General features: G+C 40.5%; 3 protein-coding genes across 9 annotated transcripts; 1 reads left to right on the forward strand and 2 right to left on the reverse strand.

The window, feature by feature from the left end:
* The first annotated feature begins 287 nt into the window (after positions 1–287).
* On the forward strand, positions 288–4342 carry wfikkn1 (WAP, follistatin/kazal, immunoglobulin, kunitz and netrin domain containing 1). Its single transcript, XM_035402820.1, has 2 exons — positions 288–1782; positions 2131–4342. The coding sequence occupies exons 1-2, from the start codon at positions 1507–1509 to the stop codon at positions 3664–3666; spliced, it is 1812 nt and encodes a 603-aa protein (XP_035258711.1). The 5' UTR covers positions 288–1506; the 3' UTR covers positions 3667–4342.
* On the reverse strand, positions 4339–7483 carry mettl26 (methyltransferase like 26). The gene is made up of 6 exons (XM_035402821.1): positions 7079–7483; positions 6528–6690; positions 6332–6391; positions 6023–6090; positions 5508–5586; positions 4339–5334 (listed from the first exon to the last, which is right to left on the reverse strand). Exons 1-6 carry the CDS (start codon positions 7300–7302, stop codon positions 5278–5280), a joined length of 651 nt encoding a protein of 216 aa, XP_035258712.1. The 5' UTR covers positions 7303–7483; the 3' UTR covers positions 4339–5277.
* Positions 7484–8154: 671 nt separating this feature from the next.
* Positions 8155–23157, reverse strand: tmc5 (transmembrane channel like 5). 7 transcript variants are annotated; one of them, XM_035402815.1, is made up of 22 exons: positions 22971–23157; positions 21298–21436; positions 20117–20337; positions 19851–19940; positions 16411–16524; positions 15835–15937; positions 15353–15434; positions 14683–14937; positions 14393–14535; positions 14103–14241; positions 13815–13967; positions 13456–13622; positions 13114–13189; positions 12819–12916; positions 12629–12724; positions 12440–12515; positions 12014–12147; positions 11268–11447; positions 10996–11074; positions 10707–10808; positions 10140–10182; positions 8155–9588 (listed from the first exon to the last, which is right to left on the reverse strand). In XM_035402815.1, exons 2-22 carry the CDS (start codon positions 21369–21371, stop codon positions 9455–9457), a joined length of 2559 nt encoding a protein of 852 aa, XP_035258706.1. In that variant the 5' UTR covers positions 21372–21436; positions 22971–23157; the 3' UTR covers positions 8155–9454. The 7 variants fall into 7 exon arrangements, with proteins under 7 accessions (XP_035258706.1, XP_035258703.1, XP_035258705.1 ...); XM_035402812.1 differs by having other exon boundaries at positions 21298–21456; XM_035402814.1 differs by lacking the exon at positions 22971–23157 and adding an exon at positions 22739–22964.
* Positions 23158–24424: the final 1267 nt, after the last annotated feature.

The raw sequence follows: 24424 nt of genomic DNA on the forward strand, positions 1-24424 counted from the left end.
TCTTTTCCAATGTCTGTGACAGGGTTGGGGGAGGTTTACTTGGTGCTATTGAAGGCTTTATCTTAACGCGGTCAGTGCACAACTGTGGGAATTTCTTTTCCCCTTTGTCCCCTTGTGAGGTTTTTGTCCTCTCGTAAACCGGCTCTGTCAGGCCCATGCTCAAGTGCAATAAAACCATGGGGCGCTGAATTGATTAGTCTCCCTAGTGTTGTTGGACGTCCTCTGCCTCGCCCTGACTAACCAAGGACATCTCTCCCGTGCTTGAATATGGAGGTCAGGAGTCACGCGAAGGTTGAAGGGTCACCTGCGATCAAAAGAAGGGGAGTAACTTCTCAGGGTCTGTGGGGGACGCGAATACAAAGCCGTGTCGTAGACCATAGAAAATCTCACTCTTTACGCCTTTCCACCTGACCGTGGCATCTCAAAGCTTTGTGTGAATTAGTGATGGTGCATCACCTCCGAAAGTCTAGACTTGGATGGACGATAAAGAAACATGTTTGTTTATATATTTAAACCACAGTATTAAAATTTGCAGGTTCCGGTCAATAGCCTAGATCGTGTTGCTGTTGCGTGTGCATTAAAGCGAACCAGACCAGGAAATGTTCCAGCAAAATGACAGCCATTTGAATTGTAGGCCTATCGTTAAATTATTTGAAATTCACGTTGATATTTACATGTGGCCATATTGAATTTGCTTATCGATCTTTATTCTGGATTCAGTTATTCGAAACACGTTGATGCGGTCTGTGCATTGCTAGATTATTGCGACTGTGAGACAGACTATAACATCCCGCCGCAGACACGCTCAGTCAGTGCTTGCCACATAATGGCTACCCGTCGCACATTTTTCAGGATCTTGATGTCCGAGCTCGGGAAGTAATTGATTTCCCACAGAGATGTTTGGCCCCGTGTTAAGCTGTTCGGACAGGACGACTGTGGGCCTCATCGTTCCTTTGATGTCTTTACAATGTTTGTCCAGTTGCTTAGCGCAGGGTGTTCCTTAATAAAACTCTTAAGACGCTGGACGTGTATGGGGGGCGGTCAAAGGGCTGCCCTTTCTGACTCCTGGAACATAAGGACCAGATTCGCTCTTTTCACGTTTGCGCCATACTCGAGCACAGCTTCGTCCTGTTACTCTCAAAGCCAGCAGGAAACGCTTTACTAGTCGAATTTATCGTACCTGTTTTAAAATTATTTGTCATTTGAAGCAATTCCTCGCGTCGTACACCGAAGCTTTGGAGTTTTGTTGTCCGGACAAATATTTTACATTTTCCAGCGGAGGCTACGAGAGAGGTGAATTTAATGCGGGACAATAGTCAATGTACTCAATGTGAAGCCGCTTTGGAAAACAGTTCATCTCAGCGTGCAACAAATTGGCCATTGTATATATGTTACGGTATAATCATATACATGCTCGTGAACAAATGCTTTATTTGTTGTAGCAGCAGGAGTTATGCAATTAGTTAGCGCTTGGTGGCGAAGTAAACATTTTGCAACAGGTTTAAAATGAGCAGAGTCCTCAATCATCGGGAGAAAAAGGCTGATCTTTATGCTGATGCACATTGGATACAAACTGTGAATTCTGGTGGAATAACGATTGGGGTACTTGGTTTGCCTGCTTTTTTATTTTGGGTTTTCATCTGCTCTTTGCCAACACAAACTTTCGGCGCAAGTCTGTCTGGATCTAAAGCCGATCACCCGGGTGTTTGTCCGAACAAGTTGAATGCTAACCTGTGGGTTGATGCGCAGAGCACCTGCGAACGGGAGTGTCTTGTAGACCAGGTGAGACCATGTTTATCTAACGTGTTCATGTTGAGTCTCATATTTTTGCATTGTCACAATGAACAGGTGAAACATAGGCTGCTATAGCTGAGTTTAAAGCAGACCAAATTACCTGCTGTGAGCAGTGTGAGTATTTAGCACATTCTATATTATTGTTCACTTTTAGGCTATTTTAGACACCCTATTCATATTTTGTAACTACATTATTTAGTTTAATAAGCTGAATTATTTTTTTGGACAGAATTGTATTGTTTTTGATGATTTCATATATTAGCAGTGTACAAATAGAATATAGTTTAGAAATGTAGTGATAATTCCCCGTCCCTGTATCTCTGCCATTCTGGACAGGATTGTGCAGGATTTGAGAAGTGTTGCACCAATGTATGTGGACTGCGCAGCTGTGTGGCTGCTCGCTTCTCTGACGGCTCCTCTGCACAGACAGACGGTCAGGGTAGAGGGGAGGGCGCAGGAGGGAGAGGCAATCCTGCCAGCTGCCATGGCTTTGTATGCAGCCAGCAAGGGTCCACGTGCGACGTGTGGGAGGGCCAGCCGATCTGCAAGTGCCAGGACCGCTGCGAGAAGGAGCCAAGCTTTACGTGTGCCTCTGATGGGCTGACCTACTTCAATCGCTGCTACATGGACGCAGAGGCCTGCATTAGGGGAGTCACTCTGACTGTGGTCACCTGCCGCTATCACTTGGCCTGGCCACACACCAGCCCCCTGCCAATGGACACAACCGCACATCCAACACCTACCTCATCACTGGAGGATCCACTCCCACCCACGCTCTATAGCAACCCCAGCCACCAGTCAGTCTACCTAGGGGGCACAGTCAGCTTTCACTGTGATGTCATAGGAATCCCAAAGCCGGACGTTACCTGGGAGAAACAAACCGAGCGTCGCGAGAGCCTCATTATGAGACCCGATCAAATGTATGGCAACCTGGTCATCACAAACATTGGCCAGCTGGTAATCTACAACGCCCAGGCCCGGGACACTGGCATCTATACGTGCACCGCCCGCAACTCGGCTGGGATCCTGCGCGCAGATTACCCGCTGTCTGTCATCCGCCGCTCCGAGGACGACCTCTCGGAGGACGCCGAAATGAGCATACCTATGGGGCGCCCCTTCTCCCCAGCCGACTGCTTGGCGGAGGTGGACAGGCGAGAATGCGGCGAGCGCCACGTGGACTGGTACTACGACAGTAAGCGCGGCACCTGCCTGGCGTTTACCAGCGGGGGGTGCGAAGGCAGCAGGAACCGCTTTGAGACCTACGAGGAGTGTCGCGCATCATGCCAGCGGGAGGGCATGGGCATGTGCTCCCTGCCTGCAGTTCAGGGGCCCTGCAAGGCCTGGGAGGCTCGCTGGGCGTACAACGCCCTTATAAAGCAGTGTCAAGCCTTTGCTTACGGTGGCTGCCAGGGCAACCCCAACAGCTTCCGTACCCGGGCAGAATGCGAGGCCAACTGCCCGCAGCCCAAGAGCCGGCCCTGTAAGACCTGCAGGGCCAAGGGCAAAATCGTACCCAACCTGTGCCGAAGCGACTTTGCCATCGTGGGGCGGCTGACTGAGCTGATCGAGGACCTGGACTCCGGAATTGCTCGCTTCAGCCTGGAAGAGGTCCTGCGCGACGAGAAGATGGGCCTGTCCTTCTTCAATACACGCCACCTGGAAGTGACGCTGGCCAAGATGGACTGGAGCTGCCCCTGTCCCAACATCACCATGGAGGAGGGCCCCCTTCTGGTCATGGGTGAGGTTCAGGACGGCATGGCTGTGATCCAACCAGACAGCTACGTGCGCCCCATTACTGACCGCCGTTTGAAGAAGATTCACGAGGTACTGGAGAAGAAGACTTGCGAGTTGCTCCAGCGCTTCCAGGATTAGGACTAATCCTGCCAGGCAATGCTGCCATCTGCTGAAACTGTGGGTATCTACCGCACACAGCCTGGTGCTGACTGCTCAAGCTGAAATTACTTATGTATTTGAGACTAAAATTGAAAATTAATTTATGCAAATGCAATAACGCAACATTTTTGAATCAGTATGTTCATTAAGTGAGGCTTACATATTTGTCAGTGGTATTGCTATATTGAATAGGCTTGTTTCTTTTTAGTAGTGTGCCACAATACGATTTATAAGGTTTCTATTTTGTGTAAACCCAGAGATACACTGATGTTTAAAGTGATGTGATCACACAAAGGATAGTCAAACATTATAGAATGCATAGGGTATGAAAGACTCCTGTAGAGGTGCTGTAATGTGTATATATACTAGATGTATGTTTGTATTATCTACCTCCAACTCAAAAGCTTTGTTTACCAACACTGTGCTCCTTTTCATGTCCGTTTTGTCCATTTCTTCCTCAATTTTAAAATTGGTGCAGTTCAGATTGACCTTAACCAAGAATAATTGTAGGTTTCTATGAAAAAAGTATTACACCACCCTTGGAACACACCTTACATTTGTTTGCCCATGGCTGCAACATTCTAGCAATATTTAGGAGCAAAATGGCATACAGACAAATGACTGCAGAAAATAAAGACAATACTAAATAACTGCATGATCAGCTTTCATTTTATTCCGTCTCATAGTTATATAGCCAGACTTTACATGGTCCAATACAGAATGACATTTGTGGGGTTATGGGTGTTTGTATGTGCTTGCATTGACCTCAAGTCTTTTAAATAATTCCAGAAATTGTAGCTATTACATCACGGCAAAGTGCAATTTATTCATGAATACGTGAAGGTGAGGTATAAGTGTAGACACAATGGCATTCAAACTTAATATGGTAGGGTTCCACAAAGGGATGACAGGGAGAACCCAAAATAGGTCTATATGATAATACAACTGGTCTTTGTATGTTAGCAGCAAAAAATAAAATAAAATAAAATGAAAATAAATGTACAGTATATCTAAGTTTTGTTATTTGGACTTGTTGTACAATTGGTCTGATGCAGGATTCCTGAGATTAGTCTGGGAAGAAAATTCTGGAGGCACAAGGCAACAGGAAACTGCCACATGTCACTGTGTTGGCTCTTCTTGTGTGTGTATTCTGAGGAGAAAAGAACTGAGGTCATTTGCTCACAATTTGAGTTACCTGACTTAAGTCCCAAGAAACTTTGTGGCCAAATTGCAATTAGTGGACATAAGCAAAATACTTGGACCCCACAAGTGTTCAGGACTCCTGTAAACACTGCAAGGAAGACTGTAGCAGGAATGCCTAGACCTTTTTCAAAAACAAGCCAAGGAGATATGTCATAATTTAAAAGGGGATATAAAAGGTATTAAAAGTAATGAGTACTTATGTATATTTGTATCATTTATGGTGTTCAGGCAAACATTTATTTTTGACTGCTAGTGTGTTAACTATATTTTAATAAACATTTTTGGCTGGATGACAAAAATGTACACAACAAAAGGTGTGATATGACAGCCGTATCCTAGATGAAGAGATGGAGCTTCAGTGAGGAGAAACACCGGGCATCTGAGACTCTACACCAAGCTTTCCTTACGGAAGAGCAGGCACTTATTGTTTGCCGGCATGTCAACCTAAAGAGAAGAAAATATCAATGTGTTAAACAATGCGCTCTGGTTGCACGCATACTCTCATGTATTAGGTTACCCCTGCTGCCCTAAGCCCTTCCCATTTCATTGAATTTTGTGTATTTTCTTGTAAATGGCTCTTTTGCACACTATCCAGGGATGGTCTGGGTCCTGCTCACCACTTTTTCCAAAAACATGCCATTCTTCTCGGCCAGAGAGCTTAGCAGGGAGATGTCCCTCAGTCCCCACTCTGGATTCCTGCAGACATAAAGCATCATCTCTCACCAGCTGACATCAAGCACAGGGATGTTGGACATGGTGCTTCATCACCTTGATATTTTTTATTTTTTTGGCTCTTCCCAATTCCCATTCTTTGAAGAAGCAATACGCCACCACATTGTGTATGTAATTAAATTTATGTTGAACACAGACCAGGTTTGTGCTCTCATTAATTAAACGCATAAAGCTTATTCTACATGCTTTCAAATACATTGATAAAAAGAAAATGAAGGAAAGAGAGAAGATGTATTGTAATCAATGCCCCCCTTATTTTACCCAGAATCTTTCATTCTGTACTCTGACTGCAGTGACATATGACTCAAATATCTGAATTTTCACAAATCCTTGAATGACAATAATCATCATAAATAGTATTCTTCAAATTCCCACACTGAAAGGCTGGAATTCCACTCACCTCTGTTTCAGACTGAAATCAAAGTCAACATTACTGTCTGGGGTAATCAGCCCATTCACAGAGTAGGGCTGTGTTTAAAAAATAAAAAGTAAAATCAGAAAAGAATGCTTTGATTAAAACATGCATCATTTTTTCAATAAACTGCCCAACAAACTATTTAAAAATGATTACTGATTTTTAGCCTGGCATAAATAATGTGTAACCTGAAAATGAACAGTTAACTATTTAAAAAGGAACAAATGAACCATGTATATATCCAGGATCAGAGGAAGGAAATTGGAATACATTTGCACAAATTGTGTACATTACCCCATATGTCAGAAGCAGTCCATGTGGTTTCAGGATTATTCCAGCAGCTTTGAATAAGCCCTTCCAAAGAAATGCAATGTATTTAATACACACATAATAAATAACTGTTATAAATTACATCAATGATTTCATCATAGCAGTTGCCTTGTCACAGTCAATTTCTTTTACATTTGATTACATATAATGAAAGGATCACCTCTGTGCACGCCAGTGGGGAAATATGGATCATGTTGATGTTGACAATGAGGTGCTGAGACTCGGGTTGTATTCCACACCAGTATTCCCATGACATGGAGGCATCCAGACGAATGGCTGGTTTAACGTTTTCCAGTTTCACACGGTCTCTGTATGCCTCTATACTAATGGAAGGACAAAAACATCTTTCATTACACAGTAAATTTTCAATGAGCATTTCTGTCAGCTAATTAATTTACAATAAACTCAGTTAATAAGTCATAACATTTACGTTCGCCATCACTTTCGTTGGGGAAACCTAACCACAATCGAGATACGGGCAGGCCTTCGTGAGTTTTCTGACCAATGCCGACTACGCAGAACCGTCTGCATATAAGCATACCTGATTATGAACATCAATATACGATCTGCTTCAGAAACATGCATTAGCACCAGATACAAAGTATCAACAACAAGCACATTAGCACAATCGAAACAGAACCAAAAATAGCCTACGTCAAATTCAGGAATATTTCTTCGCCGTACCCATCTCTACATGGACTTACAACTCACCTGTCAATTGATCGTTGATCAATGTCAGATGGCTGCCATGTGATATTGCGCAGACACTGGGCAAAGTAAACGACATGTTGCCCTGAACCAGAGGACACCTCCAGCGCGTGAAGAGGTCTGTCTGAGTCCACACAATCCCGAAGTACGGTTAGAATGGGCTCCTTATTCCTCTCTGCCGCTGCAGCACAAAGCATCCTGCTCACGCCAAAAGATAATCTTCGCATCAAAGGGAGTCGCCAGAGCAGAACTGAAGCGACCTCACAAACGTACAGACAATGTGCGAGGTAAAATTGTGCATATAGCAGGTAACAAAGTTTGCTATATAAACGGAATGTGCACGAGTTGCTTATTTTGCAATGGCTGTATTGTTTCACCGTGCAGGAAGTTGAAATAAATTCGCGGTGTCTGTCGGGACCTGTAGTTTCTGTTATTTGATCGCTTACACAGCAGGGAGAATGTCGCATGAACAATAATTATAAAATAAATAAATAAAACAGAAAACTCACCAACTTAAGTCACTGAACGCGCGCCAGTCACTTGATCCGCGAATGCAGATTTAACACTTTACAAGTAAAACATTTATATCTGAGGATGTCTTATTGCGAAAAAGACACGCGGAAATTGGAAACGTTTTTAGTTTTTATATACAAAGTAAGAGGTATTCCGCAAAACGGAAATGTGCATTAATAAATATGTATGCATTTGTACAAATCGGTGCACAATAATTTTAATGAAAATGTACGAGACAGAAGTTGAGAGATATTTCTTTGTAGGTAGTAAAACACATTTGTGACTTGCCTCTTATTTATGGATCACAATGAATGCATTTGTCAATAAGATTTCTGTTTGTAATAACCATTTAAAAATGAAGACTAAGGTACAATGACCAATCTTTATACCTAAATATTATTACTTAGGTAAAACCAGTTTTCCTTCAAGAAGCTAGCTGCATACTTCTGACAACATTTAAATAATTCAGTACCTCTCATTAATTAAAAAATGTATTTAATATATTAAATTGTTTTACTTCAAAATATAATGTCTACTATAATTTACAAGGAGGAAGGTAAGCAGGATAGGTTGATGAATATTTTATGTAATAATTACACATTTTTACAAAACTTAACTTAAATCACACACTTGTTCTCAGTACAGTAACACACATCTTGGTCAACAATACCATGTCAGTGCAGATTGGTGGGAAGGCCAGCAGTGCATCACTGGCCATAGCTTGCTCAGGGAGGTAGGGTTACTGTTGGACAGCCCCCCAGCCCATGGCAAAAACGAATGGGAAAACCTCTTCCAGAAGCATAGAAGCTTCACCACTCTACAACTGTGACATTAGCATTTAACCATCTGCTCAGTTTAGTTGGACTGGGTTGGACAGAAGCCAATAGGCATGGTGTTATCTTGGTTACATCCATAGGAATGAACAATATAAATATTAAACAAAAATCTAAATCAACATTTCCAGGGTTAACCAAAAGGCCTCTGTCTCTTTGACATCATACAATGTTTCAATTTACAGTAAATTATCTTCCATTTAATGAATTTAGATGCTTTGACGGACTGAAAAAAAAGGAGAATGACCTGTGGCCACTTCCCAGATCACAAGTTGGTACCTTTAAAACATAAATGCTGCTGCATACTGATGCCTGCTTGAGAGCTTGTATGTGGCTCAAAGAAGCTAAGTGTTCTATCCAAATTCATTACAATAATATCTGTACATGCATTTTCAGGGTCCAAATAGTCTCTACCTTGTTTTTTTTTCTGCACACTGGTGTCTCTATTTTTCCTTACAATGAAGTGGTTACTGTACAGTTGGGTCAACGGACCAATGGAATGGAATGGTATTTTTTGTTAGTATAAATTACAAAAAAATACATCATCATGTACATCAAGCAGGCCTTGATGCTCAATCAACCGGTGTCATGACTGCAGCATCCTCCATCCATTCTGGAGGGTGCAACTAGTGAATGTCCACTGAAGTTGTGAAATCAGCTGACTACCTTTTTTCCCCACACTGTAATTTGTCAACTAAGCAGAGTAGCTGCTGCTTACAAAGCAGCAGGCAGATTATAAACATCGAGCAATGGGGCGGATCACATGTTGACTGAAACCCTCCCTCATTGGATGACACCGTTGTCACTTACAGATATGTCAGACCGGCCTAAGTGGACACTGACAATGTCTGAAAAGATGAATGCATGAACATCTGTACCATGAAAAGCACTGAAGGTGGGGAATGTTAGTCCAGGGAACGTGGATCCATTTGTTTATTACTGGGGATGTTTTTTTCTTGTCAGAACAGGATTCATGTCTTGGGGCAGGCCAGTAATGATGTATTTCCTGGAAATACATTTTCTGAAATCTTTTTCAGTAGCCTTCCTCCTCATCTTCCTCAGCCTGCTTCCGGGCCAGCATGGCCTGGATCAGGGCGCTGGTGATGGGTGGACCAGTGGGACCAGAGCCCTCTTCAGGATGAGGTATGCCAGGTAGGCCTTGAAAATCTGACATACAGACACAGGTTCCTGCATGAACTTATTAATACTGTACAAGAAGATTACAAAGAAAATGTATGGTAAATTAATGCCTTTGGTGTTCATGGGGTGACTAATATGATTATGGGGTCTGGCACTTGGAGAAGTGTCGGTTTGGTCCCCGGTCCTCTGGGCAAAAAGTGTCAAAGTGTCCTTGACTGAGACTCCAAACCACTAATTGTTCCTGGCGAGCTGGTTGGTGCCTTGCATGGCTCCCTTTCTGGTGCGTGAGTGTGTGTGTGAATGGGTGAATGATAAGCATTGATTGTAAAACGATTTGTGTAGCCATAGTCGCTGAAAAAAAGTTATATAAAAACAGTTATATAAATGAAGTCCATTTACCATTTACCAGTCCATGATTAAAACTATATAATGTAAATTATATTTAAGTCTGAAGAATGTGGGCTGTCCACTCATATCTGTCACATAATTATATGATGTGCTGTTGTCTGTATTCATCATGCCCTAATTTTTAAGACATTTATTTTTCCTCATTATTTTTTCAGTAAGGTAGAACTCACCCTGCTCATAATCTGGTTCAATCTCCTGTATCCTGGCATAGGTCTGAAAGGGAAAAAAAAACTATTTTTTTGCAAGAAGAATGAATAGGTGTTACAGGGTTTTTGTGTTTGCACAACAAGTATAGATCAAATGATTTTATGTCCTCCATTTAGTAGACAATTTGAAAGTTGCTTGTCATGAAAGGATGCATATTAAAGTACTTCAATAGAGCTTTGTTTTCCTCTGAGCATTCAATAGTTCTCTAGATTTTTCCAGCCCCTTTCTGCCCCTTATCCAAATCTCTGCCAGGCTCTGTGTTTCCATTGATCAGAGGTCTCTGGCTATAAGCTGAAACTCTAGAGAATGTTCTATTCCTCACCCACTAAATTCGCTGATTCATTCTTTTTCTCTCTTAACTGAATCTGACCAACAAGGGGAAAGGCAGCCAACTATATGATTGTTCAGTGAAGGAAATGCTTACTGACCTGGAAATGGCTATGTTAGTTGTTGCTGTATGATCCAAAACAAACAAGAAACATCCCTTGCTACAATGATCAACACAACATCCTTACTGTAAGTCCGCTAACCTGGGGCATCTGTGTGTAGGCTGGTTGGGAGGAAGCCATTGTCGGCATTGTTTTCTGAAGCTTCTGCAGTTTTTCCAGCAGGAATGCCTTGTCTTTTCCCTCCTTATTAGCAAAGAGGAAACGGATTTTGAGCAAGGAGAAAGAGGAGATAACAGGGCAGAGGAACAGTAAAGAGTTACGGGCATAGATAAAAGAACATCAAGAGAAGGAATGTTTTTTCTGTTAAGTAAAGGTGTTCAAACAATAAAAAGTTATGAAATGTCCCAAAACGTAAAGCCTAAGGACTCACATTAATGATCTGCTCTCTGAGAAGATTTATCAGCAGTTTGCGTCCTTGTGTTATCTGCCAGAAGAAGTATATCAATACCCTGGCAAGAGAATAGACATGGATGAAGAGGACGTTTTAGTAATGTAATGTACAATTACACTGGAGCTGTCAAACTGTGCTACTGACTATAAAACACTACTAACAAATATGGAAAATTTCACTTGTAAATGTGGACGAGCTGTTTTACAATCAGTATGTACAGGGTGAGGAAGCTCCAAGAAGCAATGTCTCACAGGATTATCAGGCTGATGAGGTAGAAGAAGAGCTCGCTTTTGATCACGTTGTGGAATATCCAAACAGCCCACATGGATTCTGGGAGGTTCAGGATGTTCACTCTTTCCATCCAGAGAACCACAGCCTCAAAAGTGGTGTCGAGGCCCTGGAAGGGCCCACAGTGCGCTGACGGTTTCAGGCTGCAGGAAGGTCCAACAGGGCAGAGACAGGCATAAAGAAGCTGAGAGGGCATGACAGGGTTGTTTATGTGTGCTGTCAGTATTCTATCCTGCCTGCATTTTTATGCTGTATTTTTTTTCGTACAATTTTGAACGACACTTGTATTTATTGACCTATCTCGTGTCTCAAGTCAAGTCCGTAAGGCACAAACATATACATGCTCCTCTCTGAAGTGTTTCTTTCTCATGAGCTTTCTATCCAATGTTTCTTTTCACTATAGTCAACCAGGTGAGCTGCGGTCTAAGTACAGTACAATCACACAGAGATTAAAGAAATCCCACCAACTGAACCCCCTCCTCCTTTGGCCACACTACAGCCAATGCACCACCCTGCAGGGCTGCCGGTCCCACTCAGTCACTGGTATTGTCACAATAAAATATCAAACCATGGGACACATCATAAAACCAAACCTGTGCTTTGCGCTACCTAGCAGTCTGCCACAACAGATTTTACATTGGTGTGTGTGTGTGTGTGTTTTTCTTTCACAAACACTACCAGATCTGACCTCACACCCAGAGCTGCATACCTCCACACAGTGTAGGCCACCATGGACACTGCCCCCACGAAGGAGGGGATGAAGAGTAGGGCAATGAAGATGGTCTGCATCTGCGCGGCCCTGCCGTAACGACGGGGGGGCTGGCAGTTCTGATACAGGCTCACCTGAGCGGAGGAAAGAAGACTGCTGAAGCCGAGCACGTCGCTGGCACACAGCGCGCACGTGACTGCGTTTTTTATTTCTCAGGTGCACGGACTTAACCTTATAAAGGTACTGTTACAAAATGGCACTGAGTAGCACTACCTCAGTGGCATTATTGTTCCTGAGTACATTGTTTTTAAATGAGTTTTTAGAGAAGTAACATGAGCACGGCACGCAGCTCTCCAGCCATTGTCTTTGTATCAGCGGAGGGTTCGCGTTACTGTCACATGAGTTAAAGTTCCACTCACAGCCTACCTTCTTCAGATAAAACATGATGAACAGCTTGATCATCTGTAAGACTGGCAGCAGTGGAGAGAAGTAAATCCCAATCCTGCAGAAAGGGAAATGACGGAGAAATTGGGGGAGGATGTTAGGCTAATGCTAAGATTGGAAATGTGATAAAATAGTTCTACAGTGAGCAGGGAAAGGGAAGAAAAGGCGCACCATGCCAGTGTCTGGGCATAGATCAGGTTGAGGACGTTCCTAGCGATGTCAAATTCTGGAACCCCCAGACTTGGCAGACACTTGGTCCCAATGATGCTGAGTCAAGAAAAAACATTTAGAAACATTTATTAGTGTGTTGAATTAGCAGTTTGAATTTCTGTAATAAAATATGAAAACGTTGCCAACTCACTTGTGTAAAAACTCTCCAAAGAAGGTTTCCAACATTAAGAAGATAAAATCAATGATCACCAGCCGGTACAAATCTTGTCCAACAATGGACTCCCAACACTGAGAAAGAAAGTGAATTATTATGTAAGGTGTAATACATGTTAAAACACATATTTGCAGTATAAACCATAGGTTTGACAACTTAGATCCATAAATGAACCATCCTACATGAGAGAAAGCATCAAATCTGTGATTGTAAACAAAACTTCATGAGCCCCTTGGTATAAATAATAAATGATGATGTACAATGGACTTACTGTAATTCTGTTAGAAAGTATTTTCATCCAGTAGTAGCAGAGAATTCCCAATATTCCCATCTTTAGGAAGACATTCCTAAAGAAAAAATAAAATAAAATGCATGGAATTCCACAGTTTTGCCACAGAGGTATTTGTGGTTCATTTAAGTGCTAAAGATTTCAAAACAAAACATAATTACACAGCTACACATGATGGCCAACTAGCTAAATTGCCACAATCAAAATTAGCTACCGTGCCACATTTAGCTACCCTGATAAATATAACTCTTTTCAATATGTTTTTGTATCATCTGTAAAGGAGAAGCCTAACAGGGCTTTAAAAGTTGGAAAGACGGTCTGCACCTGAGGATGATGACATAGATCTGTGTGCGGGGGTTGGAGTATTTCTCAATCTTGCTAAGTAGTGAGTACAGCAGTGGAATGACAAGGTTTATGAGGGAGACCACAAAGGGCAGCAGAAGAGTGGAAGCTTCTGTTAGCAGGCTAGAGTCCTGAGAATCCTTGATCGACTGCAAAAAACGAAAAGGTCAATTTTTTCCAACCAAAACTTACTATAACGTTCAGGGTTAAGCACTCATAACATTGCTCAGAGTTGTCAACAAATCAGCAGACTGTAATCTGGTCATATTTCTGATTGACAAATCAGAAGACCATGGAGGCAATAATGCTTCAGCAGTTTTGTGCAGGTATGCTGGACTTACGTCAAGATATCCCAGACACAGGAAGTAGATGGCAGCACAGGAAGCTGCTGCCAACCCCGTGGAGATAAACCAGGTTCCCAGGTGGATCCCAAACTGTTTCAATTTCTCTGACATGGTCATATGGAACCCCTGGTTCTTTTCTGAAAGGGACTCCTGAGATCACAGCAGAACAAGTCCAGTCCCAACATGGAACATAAAAATGACATTTAATCAAAGTTGTAGGAAAGATACTCCAATGTGTTTCGGACTACAGTCAGGCTCTCAAATAGAATTAAGAAGTAAGACCACCTTGAGCTGGACGCGAAGGTTGTTCTGGCGCTGACGTATTGCTTTCACGTTGGTGATACTGAAGTCCCAGCTGCACAAGAGACACCAGGCATTGCCAGAGGCAGACAGCACAAAGTTCTTCTGGAAGGATCTAGCCATACTGCAGAAAATCAAAAGTAGCAGGGACATCTTAACTGATGACAGCTCCAATGATAATGCCAAAACAATGCAATTCATCAAAAATGATGATTGGGTTGTCACCCTTGTCCCCAAGCTCTCTGCATTTGTCCTGCAGTGTCCCACCCACTGACCTGTAGATCAGAGAAAGTCCACACAGAACCAGGTAAGCTGCAATAGTGAAGAAGTATGCCAGCTGCATGTCATATGCTGGAGGATCTCCGATTGTTTCATTACTATAGCCACCATAGTACAAGACTGTCTGGTTGAAATATCCCTGTCAAAAAAACATTTACAAGTGTTCATATTTTCAGAGTAATGCATATTGTTTCTAATTAATTAATTGGATATAAGAATATATTCCCTATGTACACATAGAAGCTTGTAAGTACAGGACATAAAACACAAGTAGGGCAGAACTCACAGCTCCAGTGAGGAGTTCCAGCCCCCTGAAATTAATTTGATCCGTTCTGTTGGGCAGCTGCACTAGCTGCGGCACAGTAATGAAGCCAAAATTGACCACGAAGGAGAAAACGTTGAACATGAGCAGCCACTTGAGGAAAAGGAAGTAGGAGAGGACACTCGTGCCAAACTTGCCCCCTATTTCCTTTATGGTGCCATGCCACAGCGTCATCGCCTGTTTGGCTGACACCATGCTGGCTCCAAACCTACGGAAGGACTGAGGGGACAGGTCAAGACATGCAGGTAAAGTTACTTTGAGTGGGGAGGATAGGGCAGCGTGGTATTTTAAAAAATTCACAAAACATTCACACATTTACTACCTTATATTTACAGTATATGCATGGATTTGTGATGTGCGTTTTGCTGTAGTGGAATGTGTTTGTTGCTGCAACTGAAGTATGGGAAGGCCATCAGCCATTCATCTGTTGAAGTACAGCTCTCAATCTCAGCTCTTCTTGGTATTTCATATTGCTAGAGTATCTGAGATATGACTGTATCCCTTTCTGTGAATTCCACACATTTTCCACCCTACAGCAGGGCCGTGAATACCATACTCTTCATCCAACAATGCAGTCATGAGGTGCTCATTTTAAAAGAAAGCAATGTTCTACCGGTAGGCAACAGCTTCTCACCCGAGACACTTGCTCAGTGCAGTCTGTAAGGCAGGTCAGCTTGAGGCCCCGCTTGGAGGACTTACAAGCAAGTACTTGTCTCCTGGTGAAAACGGAACGTGTGCTGGATTACTAAACATCGTCTAAACTGTGTATGTAATTTAGCCTCTCTTTCTGCAGTTCAGTCATAAATCATTTCATGCTAATGTATATTTTGTCATATTTTCGCTGTGTGTTGATTACCTTGGAACTTCCATGTGCATACAGCATTTGGTAACACTTTATGTGATGGAACAGGTTGGAGACTAACACTTAACCAGTGAGCTCACACTACAGGTATGATACCAGTTAATGACAGTACTGCATAACCACCCTATCATTGTGTAAACATGATTTTTACTTCCGGGATGCAGTGGGCATTCGGCCTGTTATAATGGGCTTAATGTTTAGCCAACCCTAATGAAAAAAACAGGTGAGCTTTGACCTACTGCAACTTGGCTTACCTAATATGTCGTTTGTCTTGAAGGCTCATCTGGAGGACTCGCATGGCTTGGATTTGGTCCCTGGATGACATAGCAACCAGTTCTTTCACCAACTCCTGCTCCCCTGTTGAACATATAATTTCAGTTTCTCTGATGTTGCTGCTTTGAAAATGCTACCAATAGGTCGTTCAGTATATGCATATACTTCAAATGAAAGTCAGTATTTCAAGCTTAAGCCAATATGTGGGCATATGTGTGCTACTATGTAAGATACTGAAAAAAATGCTTTTTTTCCCTTTGTTGAAGGTAAACCCAGAAATGAGATGGGTCATCTTCTTGACTCAAATGAAGCTATTAGCTTAATGTGCCACCCATGGAGTTATATTTTCTTGACAAAACTTAATCTGTAATATAATTCCCTGTTTAATTGTAATATACTTGGTGGAGATATGATGGAAAATGGGGACTGTCAAGGAGCCAGATTAAAACAGCATTATGACAGGTTACAATGCAGCAAATACATGTCCTGTGGCATTATTCCCTACATCTACTGTGATTCAAAATAAGCACAGTATATACATGTTTCCCAAGGCTCACCGCTTTGAATCTCTTCCCTGACGTCTTCCTCGGTTATGCCCAGTCTGCCCAGGGCAACACCACCACCTGGAAACAGGCTCATTTTCCTTGTTCCTCTCTGTCGCAGTGTCTCACCTGACAACACAGGACAGCTATTGGCACAACATCACTGACTGTATTACAAACCAAAAATGTAATTTTATGGTTATATTTTGGCCCACTGATAAGGACTATTCAGAATCAATCTAACAAGGAAAAAGTCGAGTATATTGTATACATAGAATTATGACCATGATTTGACAGGAATTATTTGTTTAAATTATGTGAAAATCTATGATACTCTAACTCAAGGCATATAGCTATGATACGAGCTGCTATTCTTCCAGAACATAAGTTACAGTAGCTATTTCATCGTTGTAAACGTATTTAGGGCACCAAGTTGGATAGTTCAGTTGATAGCTTGTCAAAAAAAAACTTAATCAATAATTTATATTTTTTATATATAGCTGACAACTATACAAACCTTCAGAACATTTTCATTTAAATAAATTACTTTGACAACATGACAACTTGTAGTTTGATTCAACTTATTTATATATTATTCATATCAATTATTTATGCGATTTCAACAAAAACAATGCTACAGTGTGAGACATAATTAATGCAAACATTATAAATTAAAATTTAAGCTCTAAAAAAAACCAGCTGATTCACAATACATAATAACAGAACACTGATATCCCATCAGTGCAATTTTTATAAATACTTTATTATCAAACTTCAAAATATTTAAACTTCAAATGACAGAATGAGGCTTATTGACATTACATGTAGTCTTGAAGCATATTACCTATGATTCCTCAGTGAGTGACGCACATTTTATTATGATCATAAACATTGCTCCATATATGTTTTAACACATACACTGATAAAGACATTCACTCTCCTATCAAATCCCACACACAGAACTATCCTACTGTACTGTACGAAAGCAGTCATTTAGAGCAAAAAAAACTACATACAGCGCTTGGTTTCAGTGGCCGTGTTTCTGCCATTTGTAATTAATATTTGTTAAATTACTTTATAATCTGTTGCATAACAAGCAATTCCTGGCATTGCACTATATCACTATACTCACAGATCGATAGCCCATACTGTAATCTGTCTCATGTACTGGGACAATATAAGGAAATGTTTTTAAATGGTAGAGAGGGACAGCACCACTCTTGTTCATTCAGGTCTGTGTATACCCTGTTACCAAGACTACAGTGCACAAAAGTAACAAGTAGTCATACTGACCTCGAGGAGGACACTGTACTTATAGCTGAGCCACTTAAAGTCTAACCAGATTTGCCCCAGCCACAAACAGATCATTTTGCAAAGGTTTATGCATCTCGCCAGAGCCTATTTATATTATTAGATGTCTAAGCACATTTTTAAACATTCAGTCATAACCATGTGTTATTACTCTTGGGCTTGGCTTTAACATTAGTCACTTATTAACAGTTTTTAAAAAAACACATTCTATTGGCAGCTTTGAGCATTAACAAAATAGTTCCTTCGCCACATTACCTTATTGCTGAAGGTACAAGTAAGCTCTGAATATCATTTCAAAAACATGCACACATGCTTCCTCAGTTTATCCCTAATTCTGCCCTTTATCTCAATGGGTAAAACATAATAATGGTCCATTTGGAATGTATTTTCCTCTCTGTGTCAACTTAGCATCAATAACAATGAGACTGCTGTAGAAAAGTACAGAATAGTACAGAGAAGTGTTTGATAAATGAGGGTTAACAAATCAGCAAATACACAGGCTAATAAATAATTTACGATCTTGGCTATAGGAACAATCTACTATTTAATAATTGCAATCCTCAAGGCTTAACATTGGCTTTCTCTAAATTTGTAGCTGTCACTTCTATCTCAAGACAGGACAATCATTTTCATACCTAAAGACCACGAAGGCATTTTCTTTGTAGATTATCTTCCATTTGTTCACGTTTTATTACCTTTAATTAAACTTGGGCCTATGTGTCAAACTGACATGGAGAAGCTGTAAAAGTTGTAACTAAGGGAAATGTAGCAGACAGGATGCTACACCATATTAACATATCCCTCCCAGGCATATTTTCTGCTCACACATACTTTAAAAGATGTGTGATTTTGTGTGTCAGCCAAACGTGTTCTCTTTCATGTTATACCTGCATCTGTAATGATTTCTCACTTTACAAAACCTTTATAATAATCTTTATAATCTATCAGTTATCTCTCTCCTCCTCTTTTTTCTCTTTTTTCTAACTCTTGCCTACCCTACACATTTGAAAGTTACTTTTACTTTACTAAGAAAAAAAAAAAAACCCACTAAAGCTAGTATGTACAACAATACTGAGCTTCCAAATACTCTTGCTCCATTTGTGGCTGGAGTAAAATGCTCTTATATCTCAATTTATACTACATTTATCTCAAATTAGTGTTCGTCTCTCTGCTGCCCCTAATTTTTAAATTTTAAAATTTTATTTTATTGTATTTTATTTTATTTAGCTCTTTCGGTATCAAGTTTTTGGTATCTCTTTGTACCATTTGTACTGTTTTATATTTTCTCCTCTGTAATATTTTAAAATTCCTTTTTTATTTTTATGTACAGCCCATTGAGCTGCATCACTTGCATGAAATGTGCTCTATAAATACATTTTTGATTGATTGATTGATTTGCATATGGGTGTGCTGTTTTTTTTTCACAAAATTCACAAAAATCTGTTTTTTGCAGACATTCGAAATTTGCTATGCTGACTAAGCGTCTCATTACAAATATGCATATGCATGTTTTTTTCATCTGCATATGTATTTGTGACTGCATGCTTGGCCCCCTTGCTGCTTGCAGCTGTATTTATTTTTCTGTTCTACCTCTTTGTGCGCTCTCTCTTTTTCTGAGAATTATGCAAAGAAATATAAGTCTAATCCTTGTTTACCACATCTCTCTTTGTTCATCTCTTCTGTTCCTCTCAGGGGTGAGTCACCGCAAGTGACAAAAAAAAGATTGTATTTCAGGAAATGGCTATCTTTATATTTTAAAGCAATCTGTGTGTGTGTTGGGGATGGTGCTGTGGTAGCCTTGATTTAACTGCTTATCTATTAATATTGAACGTTCATCAGTACATGAATATTCTCAACTTCAGATGCATTCCCAACAGTGTATGAAAAGAAATGCTACAGTTTGTTAGATTTGTACCAGAAAAAAATGCTGAAGTCTGTTTGGCGCTACTTTTTTAGTGGTAACTAGCAGTGGGTGAGCCAGGGCTCCTCCTGTTTCTCATTTCTGTCTTCCATATGACGTGTATGTCATTCATATCCATTCTTTGCAATGCCTTTGTTTAAAAATAGCTTCCTGGACACTGTAAGCAAATTCAGAATCATTTGGAAAAATTTGTTTGTCTACATGAGAGATTATTGTTTCTCACCCATGTGTGGAGCCCAGGGTGGCTGTTCTTCCAGTGGGGGTGTAATGTAGTCCACTGCAGAATCTGCTTGGTACCCAGCGTTAACTGAACCTAAATACAGGAGATAGGGACATACAGGATATTTATTGCAGTGCTCAGGACATGACACACAGGATACACTTTACTTTTACACCTTCAGCAATCCCATGCAGATACAGCAGTCTCTTCATCCTGACCAGCTTTCCAACCCACAAATTAGTTCATTAATACAAGTGTGGTTCACTCACCCTGGTTATGTTGCCATCTTAGGCTGCCATTCGGGTGGGGAACGAGGCCCATTGCCATGTGGTCTGTGGGCCTCCAGTTCCCTTCCCCACTGTCCCCGAGGTACCTGCCCTGTTCATTGTAGCGGGGCAGTGCCTCGGGAGGTGTCCAGTCTGTCAAGCCCCTTTGCCAGGGCTCACTGTCCCGATCATAGGGATTGTAATGATGAGACCTTCTGGAGGGGCTATAATAATGAGATAGAAGGTATTTTGTCCTCACTTGGCACTGGAGGTATAATAGTTAACATTTTTTTTTTGTTTAAACAATAAATAACAGAATACCAAAACAGTAGGAGAAGCTCAAATATTTCTGGCAGGAATTAAAATGTAACACACCTGCTAAAATCAGTATTTTTTCCTTCAAAAGTTTACAGAACAATAATTAGATTATATTTGGTGCTATTATGCAAATTGTGTATTCATTTTAAGACTGATTTAATGCTTGATTCTGTAAATCATTATTAAAATAGAATATTTTCCACATTTGAGAATTAAGCAAAACTCAGGATTTGGAATATATATATATATATATATATATATATATATATATATATATAAAATTCAGTATTTTTGTTCATCTTTTTTCAATGGTGTGACCAGCACTATAGTCTATCTACTGTTTTTACTTTCTATTTTTTTTATTTAATATTAACTGCACAGTTTGGTTTCTTTAGAGGATTTAATAACATCTGACTGAGAACACTAGATGAACAGCTAGTATTAAAAAAAAACCTTTTTGTTAAGGTTGAATCTGGCTCATGTTGTTTTATTTACATACAGCAACTAGGGAGGTTCACAATTCAGTCTGAAAATTGACCTCCCATCCATATATTTTTGTGTTCTCTTTTCTTATTTTGAAAATGAGTTTTAAAAAAATGAATTATTTTATTTTATTTTAAATAAAACAAAGCCAGTGCACTTGTTTTAAACTCATGGCTGCCTAACTAGGTGTCCTTATAGCAAACAAGAGCACGCAAACACAGCTACATCACAGCTACAGTCACATGTCAGATCACTATGCCTAACATGCCATCTTTTGCTGAAGTATGCAAGCTTTTTGAATAAGGCTACAGTGTGATAGTCAGATTGCATTTCAATTATGTGTTTTTGTCTACTAGAAAAGATTAGTCCATTTGGAGACTAACCTCCTGTCGATTTCAAGAGTTTCACTGTCATGGTAGGCAGGATTGAATAGTCCTTCTCTGTTGTAATACGACATCAAGTCCTTGTTCGATTCCTTTCTCAGTGCACTTTTCCTTCTTCTTTCTCGTTCTGATCTTTTCCCTTCTCAATGTTCATGCAACATGGGATTTATTACAGGTATTAGTTGGTAGAGTTTGCCGTCATCCCAGTGGGTTGTTTATGATAATCATTGGTCAGAATTCAAAATGTGAACATTTGAAATATGAAAATGATTGCTACATGGAAATTGAAGCATTCACGTTCATCAAATTGCATTACGACGAAACACATAGAAAAACACCATGTCTGCCCGCTAAATGCTAACGCATCCTTGCACTTCTGGGTAACTTAACACCCCTTCTATCCCAGGCAACCCTCATTACAGTTTAATCAGCAAGATACAATTTCTTCCACAATAGCCTGAGTTTCAGTAATGAAAACAGTTGAATACCTCAATGTCAATGTATATAGTCAGGGCCAGAAATGGGGGGCGGATTCTGTGTGTTGTAAATATCAACGGTGGACGCCGTTCCGTTTCAAATTGGCTCAGTTCTATTAATTTGAAAAGCTGACGTCGTCCGCAACGTTGGCTTTGTTGAATATACGCGCAGTCAGTAGGAATGCAAGTCTTTATCTCCCCGTGCACTCAGAAAGCTTTTTTCTTTGTTGGGATACGTGCTGGCACCAGTCTCTGTTGGCACGCTGCTGTATTTTGCTCTGTGTGTGGCCGTGGTACTGTTCCCTAAGAGTGTTAGAGCAAATTAGACGGCCATACTCCATTTATCATTTATATGTGTTTTTATTCTCACAGTAAGAAATGCCCAATCGGCTGTTTTACTAGTCGATTAGGCTATTTGAATGAATGATCTTAATAACCATCAAAATAAAACTGCACTATAGTGGTTAATGGTAATCCTTGAACAGGATGTCCTCCTCCATCAAAATGATTTTTTGTGTGTTTAAATACAGCAACAATAGTTCACCCATAGCCTATCAATACCAAACAGGGACGTTCACTTTCTGTTATACATTAAGTCATTATTTTACGCTAGCTATTCACTAACTTCATTCGTTATTCAGTACAGGCTATGTCAAATGCATGTAATATATCTCGTCTCACTACAGAGAGAGTACGGAGCAGTAGCCTAGAATATGTGTTCTCGTCTTGATATCACACCGGACAACCAGTTTTTTCAGCATATTAAAACACCAGACTGCAACAATGTTAAAACAATGTTAACGTTATTGACCTATACAACAACCACAGTTAATTCTACATTAAACAAAACACATTCATTGGTGAAGTACCTCTGATACATTTCCATATTAGTGGACAATTAGGCACGTATTAGGTAATAAAGACCACTTGCTAAATTAACAGTATATACAACTGAGACATCTTACCTGATCTCTTCTGTGGGAAAATGTCTTCTTTGGCTACAAACAGTTTACTAGTATACCATGTACATTATAACCGAATCATTCATAGTTTAAATAACGCTGTGTTAACAATTTAAGCTACATTTAGCAGGCTAAAATCTGCGTATCGCCATGCCAGGCACTAAAGTGTAACTAAAGATAAACGTAAACACTTATGAGGTACTTGCTGACAGAAAATCGTAGCCTGGTGTCCTACCTTCCCGGAACTGTGGGTCTTTGGCAAAGTCGTAAATCCCAGGTAAAAGTCCGGTTTGAATCGCCTACATTATGCATGCTGGCTCATTCGCCACCTCTGTGTTCCACTCCAGGAATTGATTCAGATCAACCACTTAAACTGGTGGTTGAGCCGAGTCGGCCGGTCTTGGCTGAGCACTGTGAACAATTTTGAATAGACGTGCGAAGCTGTTCAACCGTAACACCTGTTGATATGTTTGCTAGGCATACATAGAGACGATATGCAAACTACATGCATTCGGAAAGTATTCAGACCCCTTCACTTTTTCCACATTTTGTTACATTACAGCCTTATTATAAAATTGATTCAATTCATTTTTATTCTCAATCTACACACAATGCCCCGCTAATGACAAAGCGAAAACAGGTTTCGAAATTTTTGCAAATTTATCAAAAGATAAAAAACTGAAATATCACATTTACATAATTTCGGACCGTTTACTCAGTACTTTGTTGAGGCACTTTGGCAGTGATTATATCCTCGAGTCTTGGGTATGATGCTACAAGCTTGCCACACCTGTATTTGGGGTATTTCTCCCATTCTTCTCTACAGATCCTCTCAAGCTCTGTCAGGTTGGATGGGGAGCTTTACTGCACAGCTATTTTCAGGTCTCTCCAAAGATGTACAATTGGGTTCAAGTCCAGGCTCTGGCTAGGCCACTCAAGGACATTCACAGACGTATCCCGAAGCCACTACCGCGTTGTCTTGGCTGTGTGCTTAGGGTCATTGTCCTGTTAAAAGGTAAACCTTCACCCCAGTCTAAGGTCCTGAGCGCTCTGGCAAAGGTTTTCATCAAGGGTCTCTGTACTTTCCTCTGTTCATCTTTCCCTCGAACCTGACTAGTCTCCCAGTTCCTGCTGCTGAAAAACATCCCTACAGCATGGTGCTGTCACCACATGCTTCACCGTAGGTATGTATTGGCCAGGTTATGAGCAGTAAAATTATCTGCCTTTTTCATTATTGCTATTACTGAGTGGGTAATCCTGTTAAAATTAAGTTATGTTGAACTGAAGTTGAGTCTGACGAGAACCTGAAAGATTTTCTTAATACTTATTACAAAACTAATGCAGTGAATATAACCTGGAACAGAACTGTTACATAGTGACAATCCATAATTCACCATATAAATGTATTAGACCCCTTTGACAAACTCATTTGTCAGAAGAAAAGACCTTTAGTCATGAATTACAATACACATATACATTCAACAAAGAGTCCATGCAAATTAAGTTTCAACTGTTGATAACAATGGACCAGATTCTCCTGTTCGGATGGAAGAGTATCTCTATTTTGTTCACATTTTTTAATTCATTTTTGATAATTCAATCAACAAAATGGATTACATTGAGGAATGTGAAGGATGGAAAAAACATAGCAGCACTTTTTGAAACAAAGTAAGTTGGGTTAAGATGGTC

The sequence above is a fragment of the Anguilla anguilla genome, chromosome 2 (assembly GCF_013347855.1).
Source record: "Anguilla anguilla isolate fAngAng1 chromosome 2, fAngAng1.pri, whole genome shotgun sequence".
Lineage (NCBI taxonomy): Eukaryota > Metazoa > Chordata > Actinopteri > Anguilliformes > Anguillidae > Anguilla > Anguilla anguilla.

What these genes read in the sequence shown, in the direction of transcription:
- wfikkn1 (XM_035402820.1), top strand. Translation starts at nt 1,507, where the DNA reads ATGAGCAGAGTCCTCAATCATCGGGAGAAAAAGGCTGATCTTTATGCT. An exon ending in GGGAGTGTCTTGTAGACCAG is followed by an intron (nt 1,783 to 2,130) that starts GTGAGACCATGT and finishes CATTCTGGACAG; the next exon opens with GATTGTGCAGGATTTGAGAA.
- mettl26 (XM_035402821.1), bottom strand. Translation starts at nt 7,302, where the DNA reads ATGCGAAGATTATCTTTTGGCGTGAGCAGGATGCTTTGTGCTGCAGCG. An exon ending in CCCCACTGGCGTGCACAGAG is followed by an intron (nt 6,392 to 6,527) that starts GTGATCCTTTCA and finishes TTTCTTTGGAAG; the next exon opens with GGCTTATTCAAAGCTGCTGG. An exon ending in GATTTCAGTCTGAAACAGAG is followed by an intron (nt 5,587 to 6,022) that starts GTGAGTGGAATT and finishes TTATGTCTGCAG; the next exon opens with GAATCCAGAGTGGGGACTGA.
- tmc5 (XM_035402815.1), bottom strand. Translation starts at nt 21,371, where the DNA reads ATGTCGTATTACAACAGAGAAGGACTATTCAATCCTGCCTACCATGAC. An exon ending in ATCTATGTCATCATCCTCAG is followed by an intron (nt 13,190 to 13,455) that starts GTGCAGACCGTC and finishes TTTTTTCTTTAG; the next exon opens with GAATGTCTTCCTAAAGATGG. An exon ending in TGAACCAGATTATGAGCAGG is followed by an intron (nt 9,589 to 10,139) that starts GTGAGTTCTACC and finishes TCTGTATGTCAG; the next exon opens with ATTTTCAAGGCCTACCTGGC.